Genomic DNA, 12,728 nt, shown 5'->3' with positions numbered 1-12,728 from the left:
TTGATTGGTTTGCGCAAACGTTATAGCGTTTACAAAATGGGGGATAGTTTTATGGCATTTTTATTAATAATTTTTTTTTACTAGTAATGGCGGTGATCAGTGATTTTTATTGTGACTGTGACATTATGGCGGACACATCGGACATTTTTGACACATTTTTGGGACCATTGTCATTTATACAGCAATCAGTGCTATACAAATGCACTGATTCCTGTGTAAATGACACTGGCAGTGAAGGGGTTAACCACTAGGTGGCAGTGTAGGGGTTAAGTGTGTCCTAGGGGCATGTTGCTAACTGTGGGGTTTGTGGCTGTGTTTTACACATCACTGATCTCTGCTCCAATCACAGGGAGCAGAGATCAGTGTCACTGTTGCTAGGCAAAACAGGGAGATGCTTGTTTACTTTAGTATCTCCCCGTTCTACCTCCCTGTGAGAGGATCCTGGGTATCCCCACAGCGATCGAGTCCGCGAGACCTGTAATCGGACTCACAGAGGTCCTGACTGGCACGCACGCGATGGCTCGGCTGCAATTTTAAAGGGGCCTATTTGTCCGGGCCATTCTGCTGACGTACATCAGCGTGCGCCGGTCAGGAGGTGGTTAAAAATAATTTTTTTTTTTACAAACGTTTTTTTCATTGATACATGTCCCCCAGGCCAGTATCTCTGTTTGTCCTGTTTACCATTATCATTGAAAGTGAAAGTAAAATAAAATCACAAAGTTTGGATTGTGCCCAAAAAAGTAACAGAGGAGAAATCTTCCAATGGGAACACTAGTTCTGGTGATCTGGTGGTCCCCAAGGTATTCCCTTTAATTTGTGGGGATTTCTTCTCACTTCCTGTTCGGCCTTGGGACAGAAAGTGAAAGCAAATCTCTGCAATGGGACACAGATGGTAAAAAAAAAAAAATCTGTTGGGGTTATAACCCTACTTTACCCTATCCAAAAAAAAAAAAAAAAGTTTTGTCTATAGTTCTACTTTAAGATAAAGTAACATATATTCATTAGTATGAATGGATTCACCCACTTTCCAGAGTGGGGGGCGTCTGTTAGGTTTCGTGATCATTTGGACAGAAAGTGTCTGAAGTACATGGGTACAGGACATGGTGTCCCTGGGCTACAAGTTTTACACTCTCGCCCTGCCCCGCAGAGATTGTTAGACCTCAATGTTACTCTGGAAGTCAAGGAGTCATTGCCATTGTTCTGACGGTGGAAAGGTTGGAAAGGTGGAAAGGAGTCCAAAAGTTTTGCATGAAAATCACCAAATCTATCATAACCTCCCTTCACCAGTTTCTGGCCTCTGTGGACATCAAAGATGCTTCCTTGCATGTCCTCATCTTTCCATAAGTGCTATAGGTGCTCAACCTTACCAGTTTGTAGCCTGTCCTCGGCACCCCAAGTGTTTTTGAAGGTTCTAGCCTCTGTGCGAGCATTGCTAAGTTCTTATATCTGGATGATCTCCTCTTGAAGAAACAGTTAGCACAGATCCTGACCAACAATGTTTTTCAGTGTCTGTAGCCCCCCAAAACCTTCAGAAATCACTGATGGAATGGACCCACTGACTGGAGTATCTCAGTCTTGTACTGGATGCAACTCAGGTCAGAGTTTTTTCTTCCTCAAGAAAAACTTATTTTTGTTCATTCCCAGATTCAGACCTTACAATAACGGAGCTGTTTGACACTAAGATTTTGCATCTGAGTTGGGACTCATAGTTGTCTCATAAGAGGCAGTTCTCTTAAGCCCCATACACACTATCAGATTATCTGCTGAGTTTTTCCTTCAGATTTACCAAAACCATGTAGTAGAAGGGCCTGCCTGATTGCATACACATTGAAACTCCTAAGGTTTGTCCTCATATTATATGGTTTTGGTAAATCTGAAGGAAAAAGTCAGCAGATAATCTGATAGTGTGTATGGGGCTTTAGCCTATTTCCACTGCAGAATTCTACAACTAAAAATTCTGTTGTCATGGGACAACATTTTTAGGTCTTTAAACAACCCTTTACACTGAAGACTAGGTTATCTATGCCCTGGTGGATCAGGAATCCAGCTCTGGAATTGGAGAAATCCTTCCTCTCTCTGTCTTTGAAGATCCTCACAATGGATGTCAGCCTAAGGCCACGTACACACGGGCGGATTGTCTGCCCAACTAAGTTCGTCAGACAATCCGACAGACAGTCCGTCCAAATTATGAATGAACGGACTTGACCACACACGATGAACAGACAGTCCGCTGAAAACTTGCGCGATGACGTGTACAGCACGTACGACGGGACTAGAAAAACGACGTCCAATACACTGCAATGCAAACTTCGGCCGTGTAAATCCTTTCTGAGCATGCGCCATACTTAGTCCGTCTAACTTGCCTACACACGAGCGGACTGTCCGCTGAAACCAAGTTTGGACGGACAAAACCAAGTTTGGACGGACAAAATTACGGAAATTCTGAAAGACTTAGGCCGCGTACACACGGGCGGATTGTCTGCCCAACTAAGTTCGTCAGACAATCCGACAGACAATCCGTTCAAAATTTGCATGAACAGACTTGACCACACACGATGAGCAGACAGTCCGCTGAAAGCGTGCGTGATGACGTGTACAGCACGTACGACGGGACTAGAAAAACGACGTCCTATACACTGCAATGCAACCTTCGGCCGTGTAAATCCTTTCTGAGCATGCGCCATACTTAGTCCGTCCAACTTGCCTACACACGAGCGGACTGTCCGCTGAAACCAAGTTTGGACGGACAAAACCAAGTTTGAACGGACTGTCTTACGGAAATTCCGTAAGACTTTGTTCGTCAGATTGTCCGCTGAAAAAGTCCGCTGAAGCCCACACGTGAGCGGATTGTCCGCTGAAACACGGTTCAGCGGACTAAGTTGGACAGACAATCCGCCCGTGTGTACGCGGCCTAAGTCCGTCAGATTGTCCGCTGAAAAAGTCCGCTGAAGCCCACACACGAGCGGATTGTCCGCTGAAACACGGTTCAGCGGACTAAGTTGGGCAGACAATCCGCCCGTGTGTACGCGGCCTAAGGCTTCATTCACATCTATGCAGCTTTAGTGCTTTTTACATTTTGCAGATTTGCACCTCAGACTGTGTTCCGTAGGAAACCATGTTAAATGGACTGTAGTAAAAATCTGAAAAATGCAAAAAGCACTAAAACTGCATAGATGTGAATTCAGCCTAACAGGCTGGGGAGGAGTCCTAGACACTTGGTAGATGCAAGGGACTTCAGAAGAAGGAGTTAATTAGAGCCAAATATGGGGTTAAATAGGAAATCTTTTTTTAAAAATATGCTTTTTTTGGCCTGATATCTGACTGGCTACTAAGTCTTGCTCTGAAAATGTTGCTGCGTTGTTAACCACATATAAAGTCCTCTCCCACTGGTACCTGGTCCTAGCACACATTTCTAAATTTGTACCCAACTATCCTGCAGAGTGCTTTTGGGGCTGCAAAGATCTGGGAACGCACCCTACATGTCTGGTGGGCATGCTCAGAAGTCCACGGGTTTTAGACTGATGTTTTTCAACTTCTTTTCATGATGCTGGATAAATCTATGGCCCCAGACCCAGCTGTAGCAATCCTGAATCAACATCCCCCAGACATTCCCATTGTTCATTTTAAACCTTTTTTTTAATTACCACAGACCAGAACAGACAGTGGGAGATGCCTAGAAAACCTCAACTCTTATGCCTTGTACACATGGTCAGAAATTCTGACAGAAAAGGTCAGATCGGATTATATTGTCGGAAAATCCAATCGTGTATGGGCTCTATCTGACTTTTTCCGTCGAAAATTCTGCCGGAAAAAAATTTGAGAGCAGGATCTAAAATTTTCCGACAAAAAAAAATCCATACTGACTTTTTCCAATCGTTTGTAGAGAATTCCAATGGACAAAGTGCCACGCATGCTCAGATCAAATTACGAGACCAAAGCTATTGGCTACTAGCCTCTATGTAGTCCCGCCATATGCAACAAACGTCACCACGTTCCGAACGATTGGATTTTCTGACAACTTTGTCTGACCGTGTGTATGCAACACCAGTTTTTGACAAAATCCGTTGGAAAAAATCAGACGGATTTTGTGGTCGGAATATCCAACCGTGTGTACAAGGCATTAGCCCCTGTACACACGGTCGGAGATTTTGACAACCAAATCCGTTGGATTTTGTCCGTCGGATTTTGTCCGTCGGATCTTGTCCGAAACTGTTGCATACACACGGTCGGACTAAGTTGTCGAAAAATCCGATCATTCAGAACGTGATGACGGAATTTCGTTACGATGGGACTACGTTCAGGCTAGTAGCCAATAGCTTTGATGTAGGAATTTGATCTGAGCATGTGTGGCACTTGGTCCGATCAAAATTCTCTACACATGATCGGAGTATGTCTGATAGAACCAGTTGGTCGGGAAATATTTCCAACAAGTTGGAAAATTGGGTCCGACGGATATTCCGACGGAATCAGTCCAATGCATACCACACACAGTCGGATTATCCGACAACACGGTCCGATAGGACACATTCCGATGGATTCTCCGACTGTGTGTACAAGGGCTTAGTCTGCTTAAGGTCAAGAATTGTGTCACACGTGCCATGATTCATGGCAAAATCAAAGCTATTCTGCAAGACCATATCCCCAAGTATACCAAAATCTGGACGCTGTGGATAGATAAATTCCTCCCAGCTAACTTTGATTCTTCATTGCTTAAACCATAATGAAGCAATTATGTCTTATAATCTGTAGCCATTATGTGCTTTCTTACAAAGGCATAGGCCCCCCGGGAATTCCTCACTCGCTCCTTCAACCTTTTTCTTTTCTCTTTCTCATCTACTCACCTTCTTCATCCTTCTTCTTACTCTCTCGTAAGGACATCTTATTCTTTGCAAATACCATAATACTTGCATTTATTAACTGATTATCTCAAACTGTGCTGTATGTTAACCTGACCCTACCTAGATGGCCTTGGTTTGATATATAAGGCCACTGTTTTGCACTATGTGTTCTGTTTCTACAAATTGTTCCTTGTGAGTTTTGAAAACCAGAATAAAAAGGGCATGCTACATACATCCTGTGTATTTTGATTAAGTTTTTTGGGCATGTGTATCACACTCAAGGTCCACAACTAGTTAAGGTCTGTGTAAGCAGGAGATATACATCAAACACAGATGTCCTTGAGGGGGGAAGCCATGTAGCAAATACTGGTTCTTATTTATAAACAGTAGAACCTAGGAGTGATAAATGTAACTCTTTTGAAACTGCAACAGGTTGTTAATATAAATAACAATGCTTTGCCCTAATAAAAATTGATTAATTATATTTTTATTTGAAGGCCTTACTAACCGTGTCAACAGTGCTGACTGGGAATGGAGTAAAGGAGAGAAGACCACTTTCACAAACTGGAAAAGACGACCACCTCGCCAGACAAGGAAAGGGACAAATTGTGTTTTAGTGCAAAAGAAAGGCAAATGGCATGTGAAAAACTGCCAGAAATCGAATTATTTTATCTGCTCAAAACTCATGTAGTTTTGTAGTACTATGTGATTAAGTATTGGACATTTTGTAGGAATATTTATTATTCAACTTTTTGAGTAAACCCTACCAATTGTATATTTAACAAATATGATTCTGATATGTATATGGTAAAGACTTAAAGAGGATTAAAACAGTGGAAGCTGTTCCAAAAAAAAGGCATGTGGACTAGTCAGCTGTATTGTCTGTGGATTTCTGACAGCTGATTTTTTCCCTGTTACTGATTTACCATGCCTTGTTCTGCACTGTTTTTGTGTATAGGGACTAGGGATTTGTTTCCTTATGCCAGAGCTTCCTACTGATGATACAAAGTCTGATCAAGAAAGATATAAACAGCAGCAGGGAGGTTCAGAAAACAGGGAGCCACAGACTAAATGAAGCAGGAGCCAGATTATCCACTTCAGGTTCTCAGATACAACTTCCTGTGCGCAAGAACAGTAAGCAACACAGTATGTGTACATCACCAAATCTCATTCAAGTCTTTTGAAACTAGTGCCATATTTAAAAAATAGTGCCACCCAAATGCTTCCCATTTAATGTTCCATTAAGAATAGAAAAATAGAAAAAAAAAGCTTTGCCTCCTGGGAGGCCACCGGCCATCTACCCCCTCTCTGCTTTGACAGATCTGATATAGGCAAGGGGCGGGGACACCCATTTACATCACATGGTGGCACCTCCCCCTGTTGACGTCCCTTTTGACGTCCCTTTTGGCGTCCCTTATGACGCCCCTTATGATGCCCCCTTGCCTATATAAGAACTGTCAAAGCAGAGAGGAGGCAGACAACTGGAGGCCTCCTAAGAGGTGACAGTGGGTTTATCTTTTCTATTTTTTGGGTCGGCAGATGTGGTGATTGACGCTGGATACATCAAGGAACACCATTTATTTTTTTGTTGTTTTTTAATAAACGACTTTTTAAAAACTGTTTCGGGTGGTTATTACTTTTTGACACTTTTTTGCTGAATGGGTAGGGGTACGATGTACCCGATACCCATTCACATAGGGGAGGGCTGAGATCTGGGGGCCCTCTTGTTAAAGGGGGGCTTCCAGATCTCTGATAAGCCCCCCGCAGATCCCAACAACCACAGCCCAGGGTTGTCAGGAAGAAGCCCTTGTCCCCATCAACATGGGAACAATGTGCTTTGGGGGGCACACCAAAGCACCCTCCCCATGTTGATTGCAAGCAGCCTTGTATGGCTCAAGAGGGGGAGGTGCTCACTCGCGCCCCCCCCCCCCCACCTGGCTTGTCAGGCTGCATGCTCCGATAAGGGTTTTTTTTTATTTTGGTGTGGAATTCCCCTTAACCACTTAAGTACAGGGTACTTTCACTCCCTTTCTGCCCAGACCAATTTTCAGCATTCAGTGCTCATTAGCATCTATGGGAAATCTTGGTCAGCTTGACATGGCACTGCTCCTGGTCTTTAACATTGACATCTATAGGAAATTATGGTCAGCTTGACATGGCACTACTTCCAGTTTTTAACATTTAACATTGGTGTCTATAGGAAATCTTGTCAGCTTGACATGGCACTGCTACCGAACCATAAGTGACAGGGACACCAAACTTGGGGAGCACTGAGAAGTACCCAGGACTATAACATATCCGGAGTACAATATATTTTGGGGTCGGTCAGTTGGCCTAGGTAATCAGTTATGCCTGTAAATGACTATTGCAATGCAGTACATGCATTGAGAAGTGAAAAAAGGTATTGCTTCACTTTAAGTACATTTTCAGGTTAACATACATCCTCTGGTCCCATTGTGTATTTATTTAAAAGTGGGGTATGCCTGTACACTAAACTAACTGTACTAAACTGACTGAACACACTATCCACTAACTACCTGCCTGATCTCCATTATCACATACTAAGCACAGCTGCCGTGTAAGCAGCAGCCTTATTTAGCGTAGGGCATGGACTTAGCCCCTAAACCATGATTGGCCAAAGGCACTCTGCCTTTGGCCAATCATGGCTCTCACAGTACATTGTGCTGTGATTGGCCAAAACATACAAGTCAGGTGCAATGCTTCGGTCAATCATCAGCAATCAATGCACTGTGAGAGTGCAATGCATTACTTCCCATTTGTTGCTGTGTTCAGCGAACTCAACTCGACTCAAACACACAGCCCACCCCTAGTTTTTACACAGCAGCTATCCAGCATATGCTTAGCAATAGCTTTGGAGGCTGATCCCAGACCCAGGTTAAAGAGGTTGTAAACCCTAGGAAAAAAAAAAAACCTTCACGACAAAGGCATAATGAGCTAGTATTTATAGCATACTAGCTCATTATGAATTATTTACCTGAGATTGAAGCCCCCGCAGCCATCCTCGTACACCGCTCCGGCAGCTAACATCGCTCCTAGAGTTACTTCTGGGTATCGTGGGCTTCGGCGCTGTGATTGGCCGAAGCCGCAGTGACGTCACTCCCGGCACACTCACTGAAGCACAGTTTGCTTCAATGCACATGTGCCGACGACTTTGGCACATGCAAATACAGGGGATATCTCCTAAACCGTTCAGGTTTAGGAGATATCCAGGGTAGCTACAGGTAAGCCTTATTATAGTCTTACCTGTAGCAAAAAGTGTATTGTAAGGTTTTATAACTACTTTAACTCACTAGCCTGGAAAGGAACATTTGGGCACTGGGTTCTGCAATGTAGCTCTTTCCAGACCTCTGCGTACTGTGTTAGTTATAGTATAGATATGATGTGTTTGTCTTCAGCACAATATACATGTATCTTAATATAAAAATGTAGAACAGGACCAATGAAAAACATGTTTACCCATTCTGCCTAATAAAACACATACCAACCTGAATCTTGTCGCTGGTAAAGATTATTATTATAATACGGGCTTTATATAATACCAATGTTTATGCAGTGCTTTGCAAAATAACAGGAAACAGAAGATTGGATTATTAAATATATTCATTTGATGAAATGGATGATAGCATAATTGCCACACCAGTCATGTGTTAGAAGACTAATAGGTAATAATTATTGTTCAAAAATAAGTAAGACATTATATGATTGTAATAATATAGTGACAGTTAAATTTGTAGTCTTAGATTTATTCACTTGTCATAACATCCTTGCCTCCAATTATAATTTCATTAAGGCCAACACTTTTCATAAATACTGTTATGTTTGCAATAATGTGCTAAAAGTAATAGTTTGGTGTAAACAGTATGATTCTAACTTTTGATTAATTAAAATCAAGCTCCTGGAAAAAAGGTTACCGTAAGTAAATATACAGTATGTATCTATACTGTATATCAGATCATTACGAAAATGGTTCACCAAGATAAATAAGCAGAAGTAAAAAAAACATAAGCACATTAAAAGCTTGAGTAATTTCTGATTTTTTTTTTCTTATTTGAAGTCCCAACCCCCCCCCCCCCCCCCCCCCCCCTCTTTTAAGTAATTTCTGAGGTTGTCGAAGATCTGCTTTTTAGCTGAAATTGCTTATTGTCAATAAAACAAAATCAAAACTAAATCGAATTCCATGCATCAAGGACTAGTTTAATCATAACAATGCCCCTAACTGCCATAACCATCCATTTCCTTCACTTACCCAAAGTGTATGTTACTCCAACATTTCATATTTCTGATATGTGTCTGTTGTACTATGATGTCCTTTAATGGCGCACTGGAGGAGGGGCGAAGCGCGTCAATGTTTTTCCGATTCGTGCTAACCAGTGACGCAATTTCTGCCTCCGTGGTGCGCACGCCACACAGCGGCGAACTTGGATGTTTTTTTACTGATGCTTGTCTTTGCCAAATATCCTGTAAGTTGTGCATTTAATGCACTTGATAACTCATGTTAAATGGCATTTTCCTATGAGTTCTTTCTCTGGGTTCCCATCCATGGACTGTGGTATCCTTTCTGTCATAAAATATCTTCTTGGAAGAGTTTGCTGAGGAACCATCCTGCATATTCCCAGATCATTAGATCACTGCTTTATCGATCCCAGACCGCAAAGCTGAGGATCTAATATTTCTGGTGAGTGGGGTCACCAAAGCGGGAGTCACCTCACTTATTTAAAGTTTTGGAGCACCATTGTGCTTTTTACAGAAGAACCAAGCACTTTTGTGATTTTTGGCATATCTCTTTGTTGTTTTTTTGTTACAAATACATTGATGTATAAGGCACCATTCACTAGGATGTATATTGTTTGATATTATTATTATTATTATTATTATACAGGATTTATATAGTGCCAACAGTTTGCGCAGCGCTTTACAAGATGAGATAGGCTGCTAGCGCTGTTTCATACTTTATATCGCTTTAAGGTTTTAGCACCTTTGTGCAGCAGCTGCAGTCTCATTCTAATTTTTCATTTGTATTAATTTTCAACACTTCAGAGCAAGTTTTTGAATTAGATTTATTGTTGTACCATGTACTTATTTAAAAACGTATCCTGTTCTTTTTGAGTTGCTTTCTTTGTGTAAAATACCTGGTGATCCTGCCAATTCCCCTGCTTTCCTATTTCAAACTGACCACACTAGGCATGGTAGCACATCCATCCCAGTGTGGTCAGTTTTCTGGCTGTGCTGGGAACCTGTCGTCCAATGGCCAAGACTTATGCTGGCCATTCACTATATGAAAAATTGGCCAAACCCATTTTTGAAAAGCGAACATTTGGCAGTGAGAGCAAATGATAGTGCCATCAATGACTGATAAATCGTTCAGTGGACATAAATGAATCAATTTTTTGTACATTTTTTTACATATATCTAGTGCAAACAGTTCGGACGGAAAACACATTAACCTTTCAATGTATCTTTAGTTGACAGAAAATTTCCAAACTTGTCCCAACGATTTTGTACCCTTTAACTGGCGGAAAAGAATAGGCCAAATGACCGAATTTCGGCCAATTTTTCGTATAGTGTATGGCCAACATTATGCTGGCACACCTATCCACTGGGAAGATCAGTATGCTGTTGTTTCTCTGCCTCCTGCTGACACCCCTTTGCAGTCCTCACCCCCAAATGTTTTGCCTTGCATTTCTATTTTAAATTGAATGTGATATTTTACAAGGTAAGAGTTCAGATATGCTTTAGAGCTGAACTCTGGGCTGGAGGCAAAGTTACCCATGCACCGAATCCCCTTCCACATTGCAAGGGATAACTGCTTGTTTTGTTTGCTTTGTCTGGAGTATAATAATAAAGAAATGAATTACTTACCTTATTCTTTGCTCCCCTGACAGCCAGTGATCTCTCCTGCTGTCTGACAGACTCTGGATGTGGCCTGGCTCTTGTTATCCTCATTTACAAAGCAGGACCAGTAGTCCTGCATTGTATACAATGACATTGAAGAGCTGTGATTCAGGCAAAATAGATAAAACTTTTTTGGGGACTAGTCATGCAGCGTGGGGAAACAAGGTATGTAACTGACTATTTTTCATTCTACCTCTCCCAAAAACGTAGAGTTAACCCTTGCAGAGAATGCATTAAGGTAAAAAAAGCCTTCAGCCTTTAGAACCACTTTATTGCCCCAGCAGCTTTAACCACTGCAGCCCTGGAAGATTTGGCTGCTCAATGACCAGGCCATTATTTGTGCAAGCTAAAATGCTGTTTTTTTATTTTCCTTGCATGCCCCCCTCGGATCTACAGCGACTTTACTTCCAAGTGCACTTGCAGTGCAAAGTGGCTTTTCCTTTAGTAAATAACCCCCAATATCTTTTACTTTTTGCTATAATAAATATCCCACATTTAAAAAAAAAAGAAAACATATTTTTCCTCAGTTTTGGCCGCTATGTAATCTTCTTGATATTTTTGGTAAAAATATAAATCACAAAAAGCGTATATTGATTGGTTTGCACAAATGTTATAGTGTCTACAAAATGGGGATAGATTTATGGCATTTTCATTATTATTATTATTTTTTTTACTAGTAATGGAGGGGATCTGTGATTTTTATCGGGACTGCGATATTGCGGCAGACAAATTGGACACTTTTGACACATTTTTGGGACCATTGACATTTATACAGCGATCAGTGCTATAAAAATGCACTGATTTCTGTATAAATGTCATTGGCGGGGAAGGGGTTAACACTAAGGGGGCGATCAAGGGGTTAACTGTGTTCCCTAGGTGTGTTCTAACTGTAGGGGGGTGAGACTGTCTAGGAGGAGAGAGAGATTGGTGCTCATATGAACACCCAATCTGTCTCTACTCCCCCGAAAGAACCCAGATTTGTGTGTTTACACACACAGATCCTTGTTCTCACTCTGTCACGAGCGATCGTGGGTGCCCAGTGGTCAACATAAGGTAACACCATTTCACCCAGCCGTGCCATTCTGCAGTAAAACTGCAGCGGCTGGTCGGCAAGCAGTTAAATTCATCTTTTCTTAGCACTCTCACCTCTCCAATCAACCTTTGAGAGGGAAAAAACTGGTACTTCCAGGTATGGAGTAGCAAGTGACTCACTCCTCTTTTGTGAAATTACTAGTGGTTGTTGAATAGCTCAGTGCGGTCACATGAAGACAGAGAGATAAAGCGACATCTGGTTCAAAGAGATGAGGTGCTCCTCCCAAATGTCTGGGCCAGTATTCCTACTAAATACTATATATATATATATATATATATATATATATATATATATATATATATATATATATATATATATACACACACACAGTATCTCACAAAAGTTTGTACACCCCTCACATTTTTTGTAAATATTTTATTATATCTTTTCATGTGACAACATTGAAGAATGGACACTTTGCTACAATGTAAAGTAGTGAGTGTACAGCTTGTAAAACCATGTAAATTTTCTGTCCCCTCAAAATAACTCAACAGGCAGCCATTAATGTCTAAACCGCTGGCAACAAAAGTGAGTACACCCCTAAGGAAAAATTTCCAAATTGGGCCCAAAGTTTCTATATTTTGTGTGGCCACCATTATTTTCCATCAATGCCTTAACTCCCTTGGACATGGAGTTCACCAGAGCTTCATAGGTTACCACTGGAGTCCTCTTTCCCTCCTCCATGGTGACATCACGGAGCTGGTGGATGTCCTGTGGTCTGATGAGACCAACATAAACTTATTTGGTTCAGATGGTGTCAAGTGTGTGTGGCGGCAACCAGGTGAGGAGTACAAAGACAAGTGTGTCTTGCCTACAGTCAAGCATGGTGGTGGGAGTGTCATGGTCTGGGGCTGCACGAGTGCTGCCAGCACTGGGGAGTTACA

The 12,728-nt window shown here is 41.8% G+C and overlaps 1 protein-coding gene across 1 annotated transcript in view; it reads left to right on the top strand.

Moving 5' to 3' along the window:
* Positions 1-8,349, top strand: part of FREM1 (FRAS1 related extracellular matrix 1) — a 225,320-nt gene extending 216,971 nt beyond the window's left edge. Inside the window, exon 37 of the mRNA XM_077475118.1 lies at positions 5,336-8,349. Within this exon, the coding sequence (XP_077331244.1) occupies positions 5,336-5,529 (194 nt within the window). The 3' untranslated portion in view covers positions 5,530-8,349. The remainder of the gene's footprint in view (positions 1-5,335) is intronic.
* The last annotated feature ends 4,379 nt before the right edge of the window (positions 8,350-12,728 follow it).

Source organism: Lithobates pipiens, unplaced genomic scaffold (assembly GCF_037356315.1).
Source record: "Lithobates pipiens isolate NorthernLeopardFrog02 unplaced genomic scaffold, aLitPip1_a1.2 Scaffold_13, whole genome shotgun sequence".
Taxonomy (NCBI): Eukaryota; Metazoa; Chordata; class Amphibia; order Anura; family Ranidae; genus Lithobates; species Lithobates pipiens.
Note: the sequence above shows the minus strand (reverse complement) of the source record. Positions and strands in the feature narration are given on the sequence as shown.